The sequence below is a fragment of the Mytilus trossulus genome, unplaced genomic scaffold (assembly GCF_036588685.1).
Source record: "Mytilus trossulus isolate FHL-02 unplaced genomic scaffold, PNRI_Mtr1.1.1.hap1 h1tg000128l__unscaffolded, whole genome shotgun sequence".
Lineage (NCBI taxonomy): Eukaryota > Metazoa > Mollusca > Bivalvia > Mytilida > Mytilidae > Mytilus > Mytilus trossulus.
The window spans coordinates 1,945,897-1,970,521 of record NW_026963301.1 but is presented as its reverse complement, the minus strand read 5'-3'; the positions used below and the strand labels follow the sequence as shown (position 1 = coordinate 1,970,521).

General features: G+C 32.9%; 2 protein-coding genes across 2 annotated transcripts; both read left to right on the top strand.

Annotated features, from left to right (window-relative positions):
• Positions 1–6,795: 6,795 nt before the first annotated feature.
• LOC134700291 (uncharacterized) lies at positions 6,796–7,122 on the top strand. The gene has a single exon (XM_063561647.1). It carries the CDS (start codon positions 6,796–6,798, stop codon positions 7,120–7,122), a length of 327 nt encoding a protein of 108 aa, XP_063417717.1.
• Positions 7,123–12,202: 5,080 nt separating this feature from the next.
• On the top strand, positions 12,203–19,734 carry LOC134700205 (uncharacterized). Its single transcript, XM_063561564.1, has 5 exons — positions 12,203–12,346; positions 16,189–16,311; positions 17,802–17,877; positions 18,330–18,556; positions 19,633–19,734. Exons 1-5 carry the CDS (start codon positions 12,344–12,346, stop codon positions 19,717–19,719), a joined length of 516 nt encoding a protein of 171 aa, XP_063417634.1. The 5' UTR covers positions 12,203–12,343; the 3' UTR covers positions 19,720–19,734.
• The last annotated feature ends 4,891 nt before the right edge of the window (positions 19,735–24,625 follow it).

Sequence of the window (24,625 nt, the reverse complement as noted above, 5' to 3'; positions counted from 1 at the left end):
CTAATGAAAAATGTTATACGTGCACCAAAATATAAATCCACTATTTAGTTAAGCAGCAAAGTGTGCTTATTTTCCTTCTTATAAAGGGGTGAAAAAATTACAACACGTGTCCCTTTTTTGTAGTACTTTAAAACGAGTAGAAAGTTTGCCAATACTACTAAGGGGTGATTAACGAACCCTGACTACTGCAGATCCATAACAATGAGGTTAAGGGCATATAGACTCTGTCCGTTAGACAGACAAATTCACCTTTTACTAAGCACTGTGCTGAATACGTAAATTAAGTTTTCATGGGCTTCTTAATAAGTATAACATAAAACAAATTTGATTTGACAAAAAAATTATGACTGAATAAAATTTAACTTTTATTAAAAAGAAACCAGCTGAATAGATTTCTATGTATTTGAGCACAATTATTAAAACAGACCAAGTTTTATCATGAAACTTTATTTAGGTTGTTACAGGACCTTTCTACTACGAGAGAGGGACGGAAAATACCAACTCGTTAGTCGAAGACAAAATGACAACGAAATTGAAAAAAACATAAACGTTCAATACATTACATAGAAAACTAAAGTTTGTTCGGATAGGTAGGTAGATCCTGTCTATACCTGGCACCCATCGTGCTGCTTGTGCAAGTTCAAACTTTGAGATTAATCTAATTTAGTGACGTAATTGTTGTTGCTGACAGTTGGGACAAATCCAAAAATCACCATTTGGAACTTTTGGTTTAATAGTTTTCTTTTAAACAACAACCCTCTTTAAAAGAAACCACGGTATGAACTGCAAGTTTATATCTAGGACGCTCAAATCATCTCTTTTGATGTAAACTGACACTCTGTCAATTTCTATATGTAAGTAAAGATTATATCTAAAAGCAAATAAGCATATTATTGCCACAGCAAAACACTTTAAACAATCATATCAAAATCTTATCAAATAATTATGCACTGTACTTTGTATATTTAATTTATTGCTTATATTAAGAAAACAGAGCTCTAAGAAAAACACTTTTATATCGCTCCAGCCACAGCAAATGGTACTCCAAAGAAAGTTTAAATATATTGTTTTTTTAGTCAATATGTGAACTATATGAAGTTTAAGAAAATACCTATCAATACCATTATATAAAAACACATACTGATCATTCATTTCAGAAATTAAAAACTGTTTACTTGTTTTGTTTCCAAACAATTTTTCCATACTACCATGACTAATGGAACATCATTCTTGAACTAAAAGAAAACACTTAACTATTTGAAATCCAGATATGTGCTTCGAACGCATGAAATTTATATAAGTAGTTGTTTTCATGTTTAACAACACTGTGTCGATCGATGTACTATCAGTCTCAGATGGTATCATCAACTCATAGGTCAAAACTTCGGAACCGACATGATTTATAACAAACTTTTCTTAAATTGTCCCATTACCTCCGCAAATTTGACCAAATATTGATTTGTCCTATTTCGACTTTTATTTTAGGTCCTTTTTGTCATTTAGCTCTTGAATTCTTTATATTTTTTCTAGCATATCTCTGGTTTTGAAATAATCGGGTTCGATTATTCCTAATGAAGATAAACACAAAGAAGCGTATTGGACGCATGAAATTTATAAAGTGTGGTTTTCATTTATTTTTTGATAACGCATTTTCCCAGGTAATGTTGACCTTAAAGAGAACCTCAGTGCTTAAGTTTAATGCTATTTGTGTATCCGAATTTCTTTTTTTTCAATAATGGTTTATATTACCGCTCATTAATATCTTTGCAAACTGTCAACATTTAGAAAAAGAGTTTGGATGGTTATCATAGTTTATTATCATGATGATTTTGTGAAAGTGAGACAGACTACTGTTGTTGGTTTTTCTGTTAAATGCACAATTAAAGCCCTAAAGCAAATTATAAGAAAAAAGTCCAAACATATATTTACTAATATCTTAAAGATGTATGTCTTGATATTAAGGATTGTATTAAATTTTCCTCTGATGACGAAACTCTATAAACAATAATCATCTTATAAAAGAAACAACAGGAAGATACCTTCGGATTTCTTCAAACAGAATATATAAAGTTGGTAAATGTAGGGGAAAAATACATGCATGTGTTTTGTGTGTAAAAGGAACACATACATTCACATCGATCTTTATAAAGGAAGTGGTAACTGCAACAATAATATCTTGTCACTAAACCGTACGGCGTACTACAAGTTATATAAAAAGTGTATACAAAATATTTATTTTACTTTTTAAATAGCGGTTTTCTAAATGTAATAAATAGATATTTTGGTATAATTTCATAGGAAACATCTGATACTATGACTTAATATTGAAATTGAATGAAAACACATTACCTTTCATGTCTGCTGCAAACGTTGTTACCAGAACTATTCTTTATCATTACAAGTTGCAGGTATAACGACAATATACGTTGCCAATCCATCGTGCAGGAATCAGGAAATAAAATTAACGGAAATAAGAGAAGGGGAAATACATATTCAAATGCTTTGAAATAAAAATCAAGTGTTTACTCAAATTCAGAAAACTCTATTGGTTGATAATTTCTGTAAGTTTTATTAATAAAGACTGGATTTCGTCTGCTTAAAAATTGATATATTTTACGAAGCACTGATGGTCTCCTGATGCAGATAACGAGTTATGCCTTTTAATGTCGGCGTTTGAGATATATAGTCCTGCAGCACTTACAGTTTTAGTCCTGCATAGAGAATAAAAGATAAAGAGCTGGAGATTTAGTTTCTAGAGATGTAGATAATGACATAAATTACTAAGCGGGTTACATATAGTATTTCAATTAGAACATAAATTTACTAGTTAAACATGTGTTAAACATTTCTAAAACATGATGAAGAATGGGTAGAATTTCTTACAGAAACAGCTGATATTGCAACCCCAACACAGATTCGTTTGCTTTTTGTAAAATTCTTCTCTTTTGTTAGCCATCTGAACCAGCAAAGTTGTGGAAACAATTTAAAAACTGAATGTCAGAAGAAACTGTCCATAACATGAACAATAATCTAACACACGATTCCGAACAATTTGTATACAGAAAAGTCATGTGTCCCATACAGCAACTGTTGAAATCTCATGGTGAAAACTTGGCAGATTTTCCTAGATTTCCAAACATTGGTGAATCTAATATTATCTTTACATCAAATTTACACATAAACTAGGTCAGTACAAAATTGAAGAACAAACTGTGGTAGCAGACAAAAATGAATCCCTTCTCAATTCAGATCAACATCATGGTCACCAAAAAGTAGTTGATGCTACAGAACAGCATACAAATACTGAAGCTTACTTTGTGGATGGTCCAGGTGGATCGGGCAAAACATTCCTATATAATACAATTTTAGCCCGTATTAGATCTAAAGGTAAACTTTCACTGGCAGTAGCGTCTTCAGGAATGCCTGCTGAATTGTTGGACGGTAAACGAACTGCATATTCCAGATTCAAAATACCCATTCCAATTTCAGAGACAAGTACATGTAACATTTCAAGAAACAGTGCACTTGGTAATCTTTTTAAAAATACTGCAATTGTAGTTTGGAACGAGGCGACAATGATACATAAGCATATGTTAGAGTGTTTTTATAGAACATAATTTGATATAACACAGATAGACAAACCATTTGGTAGTAAAGTTGTTTTATTAGGTGAAGACTTCAGGCAGGTGTTACCTGTCATTCGCCATGGAATACAAGCTACAAATATGAATAGTAATATAATGCAGTCTTTCCTCTGGCAAAACATTACCATGTTCCATTTAACAACTAACATGAGAGTACGTAGTAACGCACATTCAAACAATCAAGCAGATTTCGAAAAACTTCTTATTACGTATTGGTAAGGGCGAGGAAAAACTCTTTCCAAACGTTGGATCTGCAAATACAGCTCCCTAAAGACCTTTCCATATGTCTAGACAAAAATGAATTAAAAAATCTTACACATAAACTTTATAATGATATTTTAGAATTATCAGACTATTCAAAATTTACAGATCGTGCCATTTTAACAACAACAAATGATGATGGAGACACAATTAAAACAATGGTAATGGACATGTTTCCTTCAACTGTTAGTAAAACCTATCTCAGTGCTGATCCTGTTGAATATCTAGATGAATCTACTGGATATTTGTATCCTACAGAATTCCTCAACACTATTTCACCCACTAGAACACCACCACATAAATTGACTTTAAAAAAACATGCACCAATTATGCTTTTATGTAACCTAAACCCAGCTGCAGGACTTCTTAATGGGACTAGACTTTCTGTTCTAAATCTTGATACTCGCCTTTTCGAAACAAAATTCCTGAATAGCACACATGCTGGAGACACTGTCTTCCTTCCAATAATCCCATCAGATGCAGGACTTCCATTCAATCTCAAACGACGTCGGTTCCCTATTAGGCCAACATTCTCCATTACAATTAACAAAGCTCAAGGTCAAAGCTTAGGACAAATAGGACTAGATCTCACAAAACCAGTATTTTCTCATGGCCAGCTCTATGTTGCATTTCCAGAGTTAGAAACTTCAAATCAATATCCATTTTACCTGCTGCAGATTCTGTGTTTGATGGACAATACTATACATACAACATAGTTTATGAAGGCGTTATCCAGCATTGACTGCTCAATAAATAAATTGTCATATTTCACATCTATTTTTTAAATGTAATTCGTCCATTATTTTAGTATTTCATTGTAAATATTGATTCATTTCAATAAAGTCACAATTACAAGCTGTTGAACAGTCGTTGTCAACTGTCACGTCAGTTTTTCCTCTTTTCTATCTTCACGCATTTTTCACATAAGAACACAGTGTCGCCATTAATTCTTTAGATACCTTCCATAGCCCTCATATTTTTACATAATGAAGTTCATGACAAAACTTAAGTGAAGTAAAATTCAATCGTTATATTGATACCAGTTCATGTTCAAGATACTTTTGATACCTGTCCTAGAATTATACACTCATAAAATCTTTTACAAACAAGAATGTGTCCCTAGTACACGGATGCCCCACTTCCATTATCATTTTCTATGTTCAGTGGACCGTGAAATTGGGGTCAGAACTCTAATTTGGCATTACAATTAGAAAGATCATATCATGAGGAGCTTGTATACCAAGTTTTAGGTTGATTGGACTTCAACTTTATCAAAAACTACCTCGATCAAAAACTTTAACCTGACTATTGTAGGTTGGGCATAAAAATCATCCTATAACAATTAACATACTTTTAAGCAGGTCCTAAATTCCCGCGATTTCGTGGATGTGTTTTAGTAAGCTATTTTCATAAAACTACATATAAGATAGACTGAAACTTTGAGCATCAAATGATCACCAATATACTTTATACAACACTTTTCAAGATAGCCTGTCAAACAAAAAACGTGCAATAAGTTTCCTGTTCATCTCAAAAATGTGTAAATAAACAATTATCAAAAATACGGTTACAAAGGAATACCGGTTTATCGAAAGTCAGAGTTATGAACAACATGTTGGAAGTGAGTCATTTATGGATACCATCAATATTGCAGATTAACAAAGCAAATACACGTGCATTACTAATTGATATTTCAATGTTGAATTTCAGTGTGCAATATATGCATAGTAAAACGAACATTAATTGGTGAGATTTGATCGGAACTGTATTACACATATAAAATTTTTCGGCATTTGATGTCTTATCCTGAGACGAGAAAAGTCTATAATTCATTATTTCATTTAAGCCAATATATGTTGCTGTAACTTAGCCGCATCATAAAACAATAAATCAGAGTCGTGTCTTTTTGGTAATGTTTTACCTATTTTTAAGAATAAGGGGAGTAAAATAGAACCAAAACATTATAGACCCATAACACTGTTATCTTGCATTGGGAAGATATTCATATCTATTTTGAATAATAGATTAAGTACATCTTTCGAATAATATAAGATTTTACATGAGAATCAAGCTGGATTCAGATCCGGATATTCTACTAGCGATCATATTTTTCCCTGTATGTATTGTTTCAATTATTGTTTTGAAAAAGAAAAAAACATTACTGTGCGTTTGTAGATTTTGAAAAAGCCTTCGATTTTGTACATAGAAACTCTTAATTTTCAAACTTCTACAGAACCACATAAATGGTTATTTTTTTAGAATTTAGAAAAACATAATTTGATATAACACAGATAGACAAACCATTTGGTAGTAAAGTTGTTTTATTAGGTGAAGACTGCAGACAGGTGTTACCTGTCATTCGCCATGGAATACAAGCTACAAATATGAATAGTAATATTATGCAGTCTTTCCTCTGGCAAAACATTACCATGTTCCATTTAACAACTAACATGAGAGTACGTAGTAACGCACATTCAAACAACCAAGCAGATTTCGAAAACTTCTTATTACGTATTGGTAAGGGCGAGGAAAAACTCATTCCAAACGTTGGATCTGCAAATACAGCTCCCTAAAGACCTTTCCATATGTCTAGACAAAAATGATTTAAAAATCTTACACATAAACTTTATGGTGATATTTTAGAATTATCAGACTATTCCAAATTTACAGATCGTGCCATTTTAACAACAACAAATGATGATGTAGACACAATTACAACAATGGTCATGGACATGTTTCCTTCAACTATTAGTAAAACCTATCTCAGTGCTGATACTGTTGAATATCTAGATGAATCTACTGGATATTTGTATCCTTCAGAATTCCTCAACACTATTTCACCCTCTAGAACACCACCACATAAATTGACTTTAAAAAACATGCACCAATTATGCTTTTACGTAACCTAAACCCAGCTGCAGGACTTCTTAATGGGACTAGACTTTCTGTTCTAAATCTTGATACTCGCCTTTTCGAAACAAAATTCCTGAATAGCACACATGCTGGAGACACTGTCTTCCTTCCAATAATCCCATCAGATGCAGGACTTCCATTCAATCTCAAACGACGTCGGTTCCCTATTAGGCCAACATTCTCCATTACAATTAACAAAGCTCAAGGTCAAAGCTTAGGACAAATAGGACTAGATCTCACAAAACCAGTATTCTCTCATGGCCAGCTCTATGTTGCATTTCCAGAGTTAGAAACTTCAAATTAATATCCATTTTACCTGCTGCAGATTCTCTGTTTGATGGACAATACTATACATACAACATAGTTTATGAAGGCGTTATCCAGCATTGACTGCTCAATAAATAAATTGTCATATTTCACATCTATTTTTTAAATGTAATTCGTCCATTATTTTAGTATTTCATTGTAAATATTGATTCATTTTAAGAAAGTCACAATAACAAGCTGTTGAACTGTCGTTGTCAACTGTCACGTCATTTTTTCCTCCTTTCTATCTTCACGCATTTTTCACATAAGAACACAGTGTCGCCATTAATTCTTTAGATACCTTCCATAGCCCTCATATTTTTACATAATGAAGTTCATGACAAAACTTAAGTGAAGAAAAATTCAATCGTTATTTTGATACCAGTTCATGTTTAAGATACTTTTGATACCTGTCCTAGAATTATACACTCATAAAAGCTTTTACAAACAAGAATGTGTCCCTAGTACACGGATGCCCCACTTCCATTATCATTTTCTATGCTCAGTGGACCGTGAAATTGGGGTCAGAACTCTAATTTGGCATTACAATTAGAAAGATCATATCATAAGGAGCTTGTATACCAAGTTTTAGGTTGATTGGACTTCAACTTTATCAAAAACTACCTCGATCAAAAACTTTAACCTGACTATTGTAGGTTGGGCATAAAAATCATCCTATAACAATTAAAATACTTTTAAGCAGGTTCTAAATTCCCGCGATTTCGTGGGTGTGTTTTAGTTAGCTATTATCATAAAACTACATATAAGATAGACTGAAACTTTGAGCATCAAATGATCACCAATATACTTTACAAGAAACTTTTCAAGATAGCCTGTCAAAAAAAACGTGCAATAAGTTTCCTGTTCATTTCAAAGATGTGTAAATAAATGATTATCAAAAATACGGTACCAAAGGAATACCGGTTTATCGAAAGTCAGAGTTATGAACAGCATGATTGTTGGAAGTGAGTCATTTATGGATGTCATCAATATTGCAGATTAACAAAGAAAATAAAGGATATTTCAATATTGAATTTCAGTGTGCAATATATGCATAGTAAAACAAACATTAATTAGTGAGAGTTGATCGGAACTGTAATACGCATTTTTCGGCATTTGATGTCTTATCCTCAGACGAGAAAAGTCTATAAATCATTATTTCATTTAAACCAATATCTGTTGCTGTAATCAGCCGCATCATAAAACAATCGATTAGAATCTATTTCTAATAAGAAATTATTTCAAGATGGCGTGTATGTCGACTGAAACTAATAGTTCGCATCGTGATGCGAAACAAAAACCGAGTTTCGACTGCCAAGGATGGAAAGGAGGGAAGTCAGCGGGGATTGTAACCCTTGGCTAGCGTAGATAAGAGTACATAGAGTACGGACATATGTTTTACAAAATAAATGTTTGAATGTGTTTTATAAATATATATATATATATAGTAGTACGCCGCTAGATTAAAACTGACGTGGAAAGGTAACACATGCCCACCGAAAATTCTTTTATTGAGAGCCCAGGTGGTCGGGTGGTCTAGCGGGACGGCTGCAGTGCAGGCGATTTGGTGTCACGATATCACAGTAGCATGGGTTCGAATCTCGGCGAGGGAAGAACCAAAAATTTGCGAAAGCAAATTTACAGATCTAACATTGTTGGGTTGATGTTTAGACGAGTTGTATATACATTATGTACACAGCCATGTATCACCATCATAGATGGCGATCCGATGGATACATCTGTTGTAGGGTTGTCACTGACTCAGATGTACTTATGAATATAATTATTTTCTGTGACTGTATCTTACATTAATTTGTAGGATCCTTTACTATAGATAATTTAGCTGATCTGTAACAATAACATCTCCATGCCTTATATATCATGTACTGTAGTACGCCGCTAGATTAAAACTGACGTGGAAAGGTAACATATGGCCACCGAAAGCTCTTTTTTTTGAGAGCCCAGGGGGTCGTGTGGTCTAGCGGGACGGCTGCAGTGCAGGCGATTTGGAGTCACGATATCACAGGTAGCATGGGTTCGAATCCCGGAGAGGGAAGAACCAAAAATTTGCGAAAGCAAATTTACAGATCTAACATTGTTGGGTTGATGTTTAGACGAGTTGTATATATATATATATATATATATATATATATAATGGCAGTCAGCAGGGTTAAAGAACATCAGTTGTTCTACCTGTTAGTCAAATGCGTTTTGTTTAAATATACTTTTTCACTTTTTTGGTCTTTTGGAAAATGTTGTTTGTGCTGTTTTTAGACCCTTCTACAACGGAATTTGTTTAACATGCACACGTATAAAAATTGCGAAAAAGTATATTTAAACAAAACGCATTTGACTAACAGGTCGAAAAACTGATGTTCTATAACCCTGCTGACTGCCATTGGCGATTGCCAAATAAAATTGATCACAAGATGTAACAAAATGGATCTTAAAATAAATTTACTACTAAACAGAAAAACTTTTTAAACTTGTGGCCGCGATGTTGTGCCACAAACATACGGTGTCAATATATTTTAGTACACCAGATCCGGATTTCGACAATAAATGTCTCTTCAGTGATGTTAGGGATCGAAACGGTATTTGGAAGGCCATATAAAGAGTATCCTCATTTTTAGAAAAAGTACCCTCATTTTTAGATAAACTCTTGAATTTAAAGTCAATATAGGATGAACAGATCATATAAACCGGAGGGAAAATATGATACAAAGCCCAAACAAAAAAATATTAACAAGTCTCAATTGAAAACTACGTTCAAACCTATGATTGCGTTGGATAGGTAGAACAACTGATGTTCTTTAACCCTGCTGACTGCCATTGGCGATTGCCAAATAAAATTGATCACAAGATGTAACAAAATGAATCTTAAAATAAATTTAATACTAAACAGAAAAACTTATATATATATATAGACTACAATCAACGCATACCTGTTCTTCCGCTTCGATGAGGTGCTCTTCTATGAACTGCTTCGATATATTAGTAAGAAAATGTGGTATTTAAAAAAGAAGATGTGGTATGATTGCCAATGAGACAAATATCCACAAAAGACCAAAAGGACACACATTAACAACTATAGGTCACAGTACGGCCTTCAACAATGAACAAAGCCCATATCGCATAGTCAGCTATAAAAGGCCCCTATAAGGGAATGTAAAACAATTCAAACGAGAAAACTAACGGCCTTATCTATGTAAAAAAAATAACGAAAAACAAATATATATGTAACACATACCAAAACGACAACCACTGAATTTACAGACTCCTGACTCGGGACCGGCACATTCATAAACAATCTGGCGGGGTTAAACATGTTAGCGGGACCCCAACCCTCCCCTAACCTGGGACAGTGGTACAACAGTACAACATAAGAACGAACTATAAAAACTCATCAGATGGACAAAAATACAAGTGGACGTGGCCGGGTAATTATACATCCCGACACCAGTGAGACGACTATTCCAGAACACTTTAAGTTATTAGGATGTAAGAGTTTATAGGCAACCGTTCGGCATTCGACGATGAGAAAAACCAATACCGTATATTGGGCTATAAAATGCTCCGACATGAAAAATATGAAACAATTCAATTGAGAATGCTAACGAAAAGAATGATACATGAAACAACAACAATCGAAAGTACTTTATGGTTTCGCTTTTGCCTTGCAGGATATATAAATACACAACTTTTAATCAAATGGCTCGTGGAAGGAGAATACTGTGCTCTTTCACATTAAAGAACCCTTGCAGCGACTCTGGGGGTCTGTAGATGGCCTTGAAAAAAGTCTTTCCCTATCTATCACGTCTTTATCTTATAGTGGCAGATAAAATAGCTCACCCTTCATTTCTGTGCCGACCTTGCAGGAACTATACAATGCACAAATTGGTTTAATTGTTCAGCTGTTCTCCTTCATTTGTGCATGAAATCTTTTACACTAGATTTTCGACAAACAAAAAGCAACTAGCCTAATGGTTAATGATTTTTTGTTGCAACTGTGCAATATCTTATTTAGTTATTTGGTCTATGTAAAATAAAGAGATGCAGAAGATATGCCATGAGAAGATTCAAAACTCAAAAGACGAAATAAACTAGCAACGCCATGACAAAAGAACGAAAATAATGAAAAGATTAAAAATCCCAGCATTGCCCCGTTGTTTAAAGTTGGGCATATATATATATATCTGTACGAAATGTTTATTATAAACATTCAGCCACAACCGGTCAAAATGACGTTCATAATGAATATAATAGATACAATAAAATAAAAGTATTCATTGACGTATTTGTTAATAAATTGCTTTTAAAAACAATTTTTTGATGAGATATCATAATATTAATTTGACGGACGTGGCTATATTTACCTAAACGGGATTACTATGTATTTAAGAACTACTATAGTTATAAATAGAAAAGCTTATTGTTTAGATATAATAACATTAAAAGTTGAATAAATATTATTTGAACGCGGTTTGTTAGCAACCATTTTGGACGTTCTGACATTTCTTAATTAAGTGTGTATTCAATCTCATTTCAATTTAATTTAGAAGGTTTACCACAAATCATAACTCTATAGGCTTTTTATATGTGAAAATCTCGGTGTGGATGCATAAGTTGAAGTCTAGCAGATTTCAAAGGTATTCGGAGAACTCTAAATCTAAATTATTTACTTGTATTTGAAATGCGTATATACTTTGCTTGCTAATAAACTGAAGGTTAATAAATACAATTGTTAATCATATCAAAATAAACATTTTGGGTAAAAATCTACTTAACCTTTTGGTATGTTTAACAAGAAGATAAAAAGCTCGACACAATAGGTATTATTCTAAATACTACTATCTAACAATGAAGACATGTAATAAAGACATTTTTAAATATTATCAAACACTTCACCGTTCAATATCGGTACAGACTGATAACTTTAATTTACTCAACGACAAGAATTTGTTTGCATATATATAGAAGAAATTCCTATCTATGGACTACCGTTTTTAAATACCCTATGTCTAATTTGGTCATTAATAAAACAATTGTAAACATGTATTTGAAACGTATACAATAGGGCCATGACGCGAACGGATATTTTAACTTGGTTGAGCAAATTACATCGAAGTTTTACAAGAGTAGCGAACCAAGACGTTCGATAATATCATGTTCCGTTACACACAAGACAATCATTTGAACAAGCATATGGAATAAATGAAATGGTATGTAAACTTCATAACTATTATTTGTTTGTTATAAAAACCGGTAAAATTTTGGGTGAATTTTTCCGATTTTTGTACTTATAAAATAAAATTAGGACTTATTAGAATATACAATTATTGTGAGCAAAAATGACTTTATTTTTATCTAAATATGCTTATGGTCTTTTTCCATCGCAAATGTCGAAATTAGAGAAAGAAAAAAAACTCGTCAGAGAGAGCATGTTTATATTATGTGTTACGACATTACCCGCATTGCGTTAGCAAATAGACTCGTTAGTGACGCTCGAATCAAAAGGTAATTCGGTCAAAGCAAGAACAAAGTTGAAAAGTATGAAGATTTATAATAATGTAGATCTGTTGGTGAAGCAGAAGCATATGGCTGTTATTTTGTGTCCTCTTTACACTTGATTGGGGGTTATGGGGGGGGGGTTAAGTTAATGTGTCTCAGGTTCAATAAAGAATTTGAATCTTTGAATTTTAATTGTAAGAGAAGTGTTCATAGATAGCCTGCATATGACGTCAGCAATTTTGTATACAATAAGTCAATATCAACCCCTAAATAGTTTTGCAAAGGTTTGGTGATGTACTTTTTTTTTTTTAAATCAAACAGAAAGTAACACTGTATTTATACATCCCTCAAAGCAAAACACAAAGGGAGGGTGAATTCATAAGTTAACCATGATGTGTACGTCGAAGGCTCGTTTTGCAGAGACAAAAGACTCATCATAGCCGCAAAAAAAAGGCAAAATCAAGTACGAAAAAGCATTTGACACTCAAAAATCCAAAATTTACCAAACTTAGCTCAGTTATTTAGTCCTAGGGTGAAATAATAGTATATCAAAATGCCCTGAATCTGAATGCCGTTAGGAAACGTCATGCATCCCGCTACATCAGAGACGAGTATGCGTATAACGAGGGTGCCTCTTTCATGGATTATTGGGGGGGGGGGAATTTAATGTGTCTCAGGTTCAATTAAGAATTTGAATCTTTGAATTTTAATTGTAAGAGAAGTGTTCATAGATAGCCTGCATATGACGTCATCAATTTTGTATACAATAAGTCAATATCAACCCCTAAATAGTTTTGCAAAGGTTTGGTGATGTACTTTTTTTTTTAAATCAAACAGAAAGTAACACTGTATTTATACATCCCTCAAAGCAAAACACAAAGGGAGGGTGAATTCATAAGTTAATCATGATGTGTACGTCGAAGGCTCGTTTTGTAGAGACAAAAGACTCATCATAGCCGCAAAAAAAAAAGGCAAAATCAAGTACGAAAAAGCATTTGACACTCAAAAGTCCAAAATTTACCAAACTTAGCTCAGTTATTTAGTCCTAGGGTGAAATAATAGTATATCAAAATGCCCTGAATCTGAATGCCGTTAGGAAACGTCATGCCTCCCGCCACATCAGAGACGAGGATGCGTATAACGAGGGTGTCTCTTTCATGGATGGATCTGTAAAATTCTACTTTTCATAACTAAAATTTGTTCTTAAAAAATGCATAAATGATACAAAAGTGGTTATTCAAATTCATTAGTCGAAAAAAAACCTGACAATACCATGACAAAAATAAAAACGACGGAAAGACAAACAGCTCACATGACACAACATAAACATAAAATGAGCATCACTATCATCCATTGTAAAGTGCAAAATAAAATCTGTAATCAAACGTTTGTGATTATTTTTAAACAGACTACAGTTATTTTGAATTTTTCACCGTGTGAAGCTATTAAATAATTTAAAAGTACTGATCAAAATCAATGAAAGCTTGAATGGTGTGCGATACGTCAAGCTTATCTTATTTTGTAATAAATGTAATCAAAATAGATAAATACAAGGTTTATTTTCAATTACGTGCCATTTTCATGATAATGTTTTTTATTGTTTTGCTAGTATTGGAAACTCCCCAAAGTTTAACTGTTTGTCTTTTGTCACCGGCATACAAAATGTACAATATTACAATGTTCATGTGCATCAGGGGCGGATCCAGCCATTTTAAAAAGGGGGTTCCCAACCCAGGAAAAAGGGGTGGAGGGGTCCAACTATATGTTCCCATTCAAATGCATTGATCGGCCAAAAAAGGGGGTTCCGACCTCCGGACCCCCCTCCCCCCACTGGATTCGCTAATGTGCATTGAAAATAATGGCACTACTATTTATATTTTATGTAACTTGTGCAAAACACAAAATCACCTAATTATTTTGTTTGTGATCCATGCATAATTATACCCTAAACAAACGCATGTTCTATTCGACAGTCATTCAGTAATGGTATTAATATTGAATTAATAAAGGGGGACAGATTCTATTTTCTTTAGCCAAACTAGTATTCAACTTATGTCTCATTTTACCAAGTAATGGATTTCTTACTAAACAGCTTTAATGGACAGTATACATTCAATACTATGCTTATGTAACATAATACTTTAAAGGAAATGTAATTGTCAAATTATTCTTGTAGAAAAGAAATTACACGATTTTCACATTACGTGCGTTAAACATATCTTTTGTTATAATTAATTAACGGTGTGAATTTCTCAAGGTTGAAAAGGTCTTTGATCTCCAATACCCAATTATATATGAAAAAAATAACAAGCTCGTTATAGTTTGTTTTCTATTTTACCACGACCTAAATAATTACGAAGCTGACGTTTTACTGTAAGATCATGATGATTCGTAAATTATGTTTTCTTATTCAATTTTCAGTTATGGTTGATTCATTAAATGTTAATTGTAAAACGTTTAGTGACAAATATTCTATGCACATTTAGTACAGCAACAAATCATCGATAAATCCAATCCTGTTCAGAAAAAAGGCTATGGTTAGAAATTCGTACGTGTTGTATATTGCAAATAAAAAAGTTGTTGGATATGCAAATATACCTGCAAATAAGCCCCTATAAGGTCTGTTCAAAGAGTTAATGCAAACAAATGACAAAGAGCGCATGCCAGTTTCAATAAATAAAGCAAATAATATACAGTGTAGCTCTCCATTCTAAGCGGACGTGGCTGCGTATGTTTACATCCCCCATAGCTTTATCAACATTGTGTGTTCAAATTTATTTCAAGCAAATTGTAAAATTTATATTTATATATCCTTTGCAAATTCTGAAATTCAGAATTCTCTTCAACTAAGTAAATAAATGTTGATAATAGGACGTCGTACGAGATATTGTGGCACATTCTTAAGTACAATCTGATTCTGTTGTCACAATGTCAAAAGTTTGAATGATTCTTAAATGTGCGAAATGATTGAATTACTAGTAAGTAGTTAATAATGTCGTGTAGTTAGAAATTGGTGATCATAATTTACTTAATCTATTTCATTTGTCCAATTAACAACTTATTAGACGATGTTAAAGATGATACATTGATGTTAAACGTCCAGTCACAACTATTACATATCAGTACAAGAAAATGTGGAGATATAAATTTGAACCCGGCTTTGTGCAACAATGATACGCTGAGTCGGACTTTTTACCAGCTGGTTCACAAAATATCAGTCCACAGAGGGTCATGTCAGCCTACCAAGACTCCAAGCTGAGCTGTATTTTCTCATACTCCGTTTAAACACTGCTTAATGTAGAATCAAGCACTAAATACAATTTGGTATAACTGTTTTTCTAACATGCCGTTGATGGAACCCACAGACTCCCGCAATTGACGTGTACACAGTAAAGGCAACACAGTTTTTAATCAATCCTTTTAAAAATACAGATATATATCAGAATTTGTTACAAAAATCCACAAATATGTAAAACATCAGTTCATACATTTATTAGTGGCCAATCTAACTTATGATCATGTTAAACAGCTTACGTTATCTTGATTTTGACAGGATGACAATAAAACTAAACCAGCTACAATACAACTGAACAATCAACAAAAGGGAGATCTCCGCCAAGCTTTTGATCTATTTGATGCGGATGGTTCTGGGACTATCGATGGGAGTGAATTGAAGGTAAGGGATAAACTTTTTGAAACATTAGATGGTAGTGAATAAAGGAGCATTCTTGGAAAATGCTTTAATTTTATAAAGTTAAAAGGTGTCACGTGCACAGTGGTTACCTATATAAACATTATTAAGAAATCAGATCTTACTAATCTAACTTTATAACATCGTTATGATGTGAATTTATCGTTTGTACAATGTAAGTAAGGAATGATTATCTCCAAATCGGGTTTTTTACATTGTCATAACGATGTACCAAATAACCAGACAAAGGCAGATGCAAAACAAATGGTTATATTATGCCACTAGTAACTGTTTCCAATCTCAGTAAAAATTGTCCACACTTCATCCGGATCAACTTTACATTGATAGAAAAAAAAAGATATGGGGTATCCACCATGGCACAACATCAGTACATGCACAGCTAAACAAAATCATAAAAAGCAAAGAACAGTGCATGTGTTGCTGTTCTTCAACTCAAAGACACATTGAGGTTTTCAACATTGAGCAAAATGAAAAATCGCTCCTCTCTGCAACTTAAAGAGTAGACAACCTCTAGCACCAGTTTGAGAGGAATTCTTTGCAAACTGATTCGGGTATACTTTTTGAGATGTATCACCACCAAATCGGGCCAATCAAAAAAGAACATACTGAAAGTAGTACATATTAAACACAAAATAGTTCCTATGCATAGGTATAAATATAACACTATGTAGAACATATGTTGTGTTCATGTGTTCTCGTCATGAATATGCATGAAATAGTTTCCACTGGACGTAAATTATGCAAAAATCAGTCACAATTTCTATTTTCACTAATCTGCATTTCTACATACGCTGTATATTTAGTTTTTATGTAAATTTTGTACTGATATTATAACGATTATACAGCAAACAGTCATGGTGCATCAAATAGCATCGAAAGCTATAAATTATGAGTTAAACATATAATTGAAATTACTGAAAGGTATCGTTGATTCAAATAGGACGTGCTTTTTTTCGCTTTGTGAACAAACCCATGCTCTAAATCCAATAACATTTGTTTACAAATGCGTATATTGACTTCTTTGGAATAATGAACTTTATCAAATTATCGTGCACTTAATATATTTCCTTAACTTTTCAACACTTTCAAACTCTCAAATGGTGCACTTGATGTTACAAATTCTTTTATTATGACTGTAATGTGTTGCATTCCGAAATAGACATATTTGACCTAGATACGACAAGCGTTCATGCTGACTGTTCAAACTCCTCCCTCTGAAAAATCACAGTGCCAGCCGTTTGCTTCTTTACAACAAAAAAAGAGAGGTTCATGGAAGAGCCTACACAAACGCTTTTACACTATCGCTCGGGCAAAAATAATCACGAGTTTAATGCCTACCCATGTTAAAATGACAATAAAGTATAGCGTGCATCAATTATTTCTTAAGTATTTTGATTTTGGGTACAACTTTTTTTTAATGTTTACCTTGTTGTTAAATGGTAATTGTCTTTCAGATAGCACTCAGAGCGTTAGGCTTTGAACCAACTAAAGAAGAATTAAAACGATTGGTGGCAGAATGTGACAAAGACGGTAATTATATTTTTTTCAAATATGAATTCAACTACTACATTAAATTTTATGTACATTTTCTTTCCAACTATTTATTTTTTTGTTAAATCATTTAACTCGCATATTTATTTAAATAGTATGTATGATTGCATGCAACATTGTGAGTTGGTTGAGTAATGTCATATAGTATGACTTTCCAGTACAACGGCACAACAAAAATACCACACTTACAACAACAGACTCCTTCTAGAAAAAATGGAGGTTTAAACAAAACACAAACATAAAAGCATGTGACAATATGTGTGGTTATTCGAACCAGTGTATGCGCGCAGAAACGTCCCGCTTTCTTCACCTATACCCTCAAGTTATGTCGTACAATGTAAAACACACCGTAACATCTTGCATAGATCAGATACAAACAGGTTGACCACTAACTTAGAATGGGAATGATTATGTTTAAAATGTGTTTGTAGGTCTTTTGGACTTCAACGACTTTCTGAAAATAATGTCAGACAAAATGACAGGTCCAGATACAAAAGAAGACATGTTAAAGGCATTTGAACTGTTTGATTATGAAGAAAAGGGTAAAATTGCAAAGCATAATGTTATGCAAATAGCTGATGAACTTGGACTTACACAGACAGAGAAAAGAGCAAAAGAGCAGGGATTGGATCTTCCTATAACAGAATGGGAAGTAGATGTATGTATAAACTACTGAATAAATATGTACGCATATATACGCATATAACATTGAGAATGGAAATGGGGAATGTATCACAGAGACAACAATATATACGCATGTATATCTAAATATTTCTCTAAGAAAAATTTAAATATATATGCGTACATGGCTTGATGGATAAATGTATGCTCTCGGTTGTATATGAAAATGAAGAATGAGATTGAGTTGACATCAGAACCCGATGAAATATCAATTCAAAGAGATAGGTCTCATGTTACAATTTTCAAAGATGTGTAAATATTTGAATACGTTAGGACACAGGCACTCGTCTCAGATATTTTTTCCCTAAATACATTAAGGTATATAGGGAAACAAATCTGAGACGAGTGTCTGTGCGTGAGGACATGTATGACCAAAAGGAACCTCAAATAACGATGAATTAAGGGCGAGTATGTTCTAATTCATGTCCATACCCATGCACTGACTTCTCATTTTATAATATCCTCGGGACTAGCAGCCAACCAGCGGCAATATCGACACATCGCAAGAAAAAGAAGATAAACTTATTTTATCATAGGTTGGCATGCATCATAAAAACGTATCTTTACATCTAAAATGTTGAAAGTGGCGTTCAACACCAATCAATTAACCAATTCATATAATATATACTTGATTTAAGTATCAGACTGAAAATGCATTTGTTATATCATAAACTTCAAATTAGAAAGTTAACACCGTTATGGCTGTACCGAAACACTGACTACTGAGCTGAAGATACCGTCAATGGTATCTGGTCAGTGTAAGAAAATTAAAGTAAGAATTTATACATTCGGAGCTAACAATAAACATAAAATTTTCACATTTTGAAATATATTGGTACTCAAGGCTGTTTTCCGCCATCCTTCTTGTAATGATTATGTGTAGCTGTAATATACGAACATCACAATACGTATTTCTGGTTATGAAATTACAAGCGCATGGTCGAAGTTTTAACATCCTGAAATTATGTATTTAAAGGAATTAAAAAAAGTACATGCAAATTGGAAAACAAAATGACGAGCAATGAATACAGCGTGCTTTTTTTCTTTTTTCAGGAAATGGTAGATGGTGCTGATAGAGATAGAGATGGTCTAGTTAGTAAACAGGAATTTCTGAAAATCTTAAAGACAGAAAAGAATTAAATTATCATTGTTCTATTCCATGTTTCCTTTTTATTTGTCATTAGTCTCGAGCTGAAAATATTTATGTGCCTTAGAAAGCAATGTAAACATTAAAAATCATACTATCTTTGGTAAATCTTCACGCTAGGAATAAAGTGTTTCTTCGAGACGAATCAATCACTATGGAAATCATGCCTTTCTTTATTTTACAATGAAGGCATATATAACATGCTGTTTTTGGATGATATCATCACGTTATAGTTTCATTAAATTGCTATGTTGACACTCCTATGGAATCAGCGTCATAGAATATGAGTCGTCATTTTACGAGTACGATTTTGTGCGATTTCCAATCTTGTTTGATTTGTTGAACGTGTATCATTTTCTGTCAAAATGCTCGAACAAGACACAATTTGGTATGCTTTAAAAAGGGTACCATAAAAAAATCTCGACCCTTGCAATTTCCTTGATTAAGGATGTAAACGAGGTCGAAATAAAGGCAACAGTAGTATATATATATATACCGGTGTTCAAAAGTCATAAATCGATTGAGAAAAAGATAAATCCGGGTTACAAAGCAAAATCAAGAGAAATACATCAACTGTAATAGGAAAACAAAGAAACAAAAGGAACACTGAAGTGCAACAAAAACAAACGCCAAGATACATATAAACGAACTATTTGATAACAACTGCCATATTCCTGACTTAATACAGGACATTTTTAGAAGAAAAAAAAACGGTGGGTTGAACCTGGTTTAATGGCTAGCCAAACCTCCAACTTTATGACAATGTCAAAAACGTACCTTCTGTGAAATATTTTCCTCGTTTGCAGAATGGGGTTTGACTATTAGTCCATCAGCTAGTTTTCAAAAGCGCTCTTGTTAAGGAGTTTGTGTTACACCCCAGGGTACCGCAATTTGTTTGGATAGAATTCAATTTCATTATCTTATGAATAAAATAAAAGGTGTAATACTTAAAACAAAATGTCCAAAAGAGGTTTAAAACGTCCCTTTTAATGGCCCCCTTATTAAGTAATCTCGACTACGTGATTTTTATTTAAAAAATTTAATATAAAGCGTTTTAAAAAAAATTAAATATAGGTATAAACAATCAAAACAGATATAAAACTATCATATTTAATGTAACACTGAAGATGATTTGTTTAAAAAAATAATTTAATATACATTACAAACAATCCGATGTTTTTGGTTAAAATTAAGACATATTTTCTCATTTCGTAAGAAATTCGTAACTCAATTATCCGTATTTGCGAATTAAACTTTCAAATTGATTAGTATGCAATGATTAAGCTATATGCAGTATTTATGTATCGTCTTAAATATAAATTATTCAATAAAACATAATTATGTACGTGCAAATATTCGTGAAATACCAGAAATCATCACATTATCGTCTTCGATTCAGTCGACAATATAATAATACCTGAGTGCACACATAAGCACTTTAAGCTTATCAATTTGCAACTGAAACAAAATTAAATTGTCGCTTTAATTTGTTTTTGTGACACATTAATTTTATAAAGTAACTGTGTAACGAAATATTTATGAAAAAAAGACAAATAGAATTTTAAACTCTTGCGTTCTGAAAAAGGTGCACTCTATCGAACTCAATATGTGGTAAATGATGTAATATTGTCAAGTCATCAATCGACAAACATCGCTTTAAACGAAGGTGAAATAGTCAGTTGGGGAATTTGTTCAAACTTTTTACTTCCTTTAGCACAAAATTATTTCGATTTAACATACTATTTGGTTACTTTTTATTTGCTTTTCGTAATGTTTACATTGTTCCTGATATGAAAGTGGAGTTTTTATGTTTTTTTCCTTCTTACTTGCATATATTGCTTCACTTTTCAATTAATTAACTATTGTTTTATAAATTTTGGAAATCTTAGCTCAGATCAGACGAAATCTGCCAGCCGACAACTTTAAATGATGCTGATGTCACATTATGTTGGTTAAATATTTAAGGCATTTAGTGTATACTGCAATGTAAGTGAGGAACCAATAAAAACTTTCTGGAATTCCTACGTAGAAATGGTGGAACATTTATTGTTGTTTACAAGAACATTAAAGGAAGGTAATTGGGAACTTCATTTGGCATACGATGAAAAAAATGTTACAATGTTTTATTGCATATAAACATCAAAACTATTCCTGATACATGTCAGTCTATTTGGTTCATATGAAAATATGCCAAATACCAACCCTGATGCTCATCTATATCTTTTATCTAGTGTTTTTTGTGCTCAGAGAAGCTCTCATAGATTTTCTAGATCTCCAGTTGACCAGGCACTCGAGCAAATGTTAAACAGAGATACCAAAACAAGAGGTGGCATTGTTGGTTTTAGTTAATTAAATAAAGGTTCTGTTAAACGTTGGTTTTTAAGTGCACTAAAAAGAGCTTCAATATCATCAAAATGTCGAGATTTGGCAGGAATGGTTAACCCTAAAACATCTGCACAAAAAAGAATGAAGCGAGATGAAACTGACGTTTAAAATTGGTTAAGACAATGCAAAGCTAGGCAAATCCATCTGAAATATCTGAGCAGTTATCTAGCTTGACCATAGGTACTATTGTTCTTCGGAATTAATGTGCGACTTTCTAAACGCGTATAAAAAGAAAAGTTGGCATCCGCCAATTTCATTACTGAACGGCTTATTCAAAAGTCAACCGATATCTTCAAACCAATTAAAAGACAATCATTGCTTACATTTTCAAAAAAGGAAATAAAAGGTAAGCAGTTAATGGCTGACACGAACAACAAAATATTGAAAGTAGATTGAAATATATTTGGTCGCCTGCTTAACATAGCCCAGTTGGATATGCGAGAAGTACTCCAGTTTGAATTAGGTCATCTTCCATGGTCTCTTACAGACGTTGATGGAACACCTGTAAAGACAAATGAATCTGTCCTTGTTGGTGTTTTAGAAGAGGGCGTTGAACAAATGAAAGCATGGCATGGCTGTCATTCAATTCATTAATAGGATACCATTTGGCAATTGTTGTTTTAAAAAACATTCTTTTAGATTCAAGAAGAGCTCCACGCATTAATTTTGTCACTGATCAGTATCCCATAATATCTATAAAAAAAAATTGAAACGGGATCGCAGGTCCTTAGGAGGGAAAATCATTACGATAAATTCTAGACAATGACATTCGTGTCTTCTGCAATGGAAGAATTTTTTGTCAGTTGGTAGAAACAAAAATGCTCTTGTTGAATTCTTTGTGTCGGAATGGAGTACACAATCCTATAAATTTACACTTTAAGGTATTAATTTATTTGTATCACATGGAAAATGAAATATTGATAAGAGTAGAATGCACTGAGCTTGTAAGCAAACAGGAAGAAGACGACACACTAATGTTTCTTCATGAAAATTACGCAGCTGACAAAAGTTACGATTCTATTGTTATAAGGTCTTTTGAGACTGATGTGGAAGAATGTGCCTGCTATTTTCAGAATTGCATCAGTTATAATATTATTATTCTGACAGGTACATCTTCCAAATGCAGAATATTAAATGTGCAATCAATATGTGCAAAATTTGGGGTAAAAGTTTGTAGAGCACTGTCAGGATTTCACGCCTTTACTGGTTGTGCTTCAGTATTAAGTGCTTTGTCTTGTAAAGGAAAAAGCAAATCGTTCGGCGTTTTGACACGTTCTGTTCAGGAGGCCTATCCCGTCTTGGTGAAACCTTTGAGGAAGTAGGCGAAGAGTTGTCAAAAACACTCGAGAATTTTTTATGATAAATATGGCTACGAAATTAATAATATTGATGAATAAAGATTTAGAATTGTTTGCAATGTAAGACACATTGTCATCTACTGCCCCAAACAAAAGATGCAATGTTAAAGCACATGAAACGAGATAACTTTCAGAAAAAAAGATTTGGAAATCTGCTCTTGAACATAACACTGTACTGTCGCCAATCAACCATGGTTTTATTGTTAAGAACGATTTGATCAGTATAAATTAACTAGAACAACCTCCAGCGTTGGATACTTTATTAGTTCTGATAAGCTGTTTATGTAAAGCTGATCGTGCCAACAAAAAATGTCCATTTGTTTGACAAGGTTTATCCTGTACTGATGGTTGTAATTGTTCGAATACTTGAAGCAATAAGGATTATCAAATCGTTGACAATGACAACAAAGATGATAGAGATGATTATGATGATAATTCGGTTATTGCAGATGAAAAACTTATGATGATTCAATAGATTGACCTTCTTCGTGACCTTAAAATGTGGTGATTCTGTTATTAAAAAATCTTTCATATAGATCTAGAAACCGTGCAGTTCTTTTATGTTTTTTTTAGTAATTTGTGGTTTATTTCATGATGTTTAAATACGTGACAGAATCGTGTATATCTGGTTTCTTATGTTTGTGTTTGTTGTTAATTCTATGTTTTTTCTTCTTCTTACCTTTGAATGTTTTTCAACAGCCTTTATTTAATTGATGTTCTAGCTTCCAATGTGAAAATATACCTTTTTCATCAAGAAAAGTTTAGTACGTTTGCTTTTTTTAATTCAAAATCATGAATTTTGGCAATTACCCTCCCCTTTTTTCTTGGACCTCTACGATTTCAAAATTAAATAAAAAAGTAGCCTCCGTTTTAATAAGAGATGATTTGATCAATTTAGTAAAAAGAATAGTACAGAATACTTGGTTATTAATCATATTACTGTATATATGTGTAACACTTAAACAAGTCCCCTTTTAACTCCATTTGGACACTTTTTCAAAAGCATAACACCTCTTAAAATATTCTTCAGGCATAACTCTTTCGATCTATACCAAACAAATGCAGTACGCTTGGGTGTAACACAGAACTGAAATTTTACCCTTCCAGCTGATGGACTTTTGGTCCAAAATCATCACTTTATAGAAGGACAAAAAGA

Coding starts and splice junctions, on each gene's coding strand:
- LOC134700205 (XM_063561564.1), top strand. Junction 17,878..18,329: donor GGCAGAATGTGACAAAGACG/GTAATTATATTT, acceptor ATGTGTTTGTAG/GTCTTTTGGACTTCAACGAC. Junction 18,557..19,632: donor TAACAGAATGGGAAGTAGAT/GTATGTATAAAC, acceptor TTCTTTTTTCAG/GAAATGGTAGATGGTGCTGA.
- LOC134700291 (XM_063561647.1), top strand. CDS start 6,796: ATGCTTTTACGTAACCTAAACCCAGCTGCAGGACTTCTTAATGGGACT.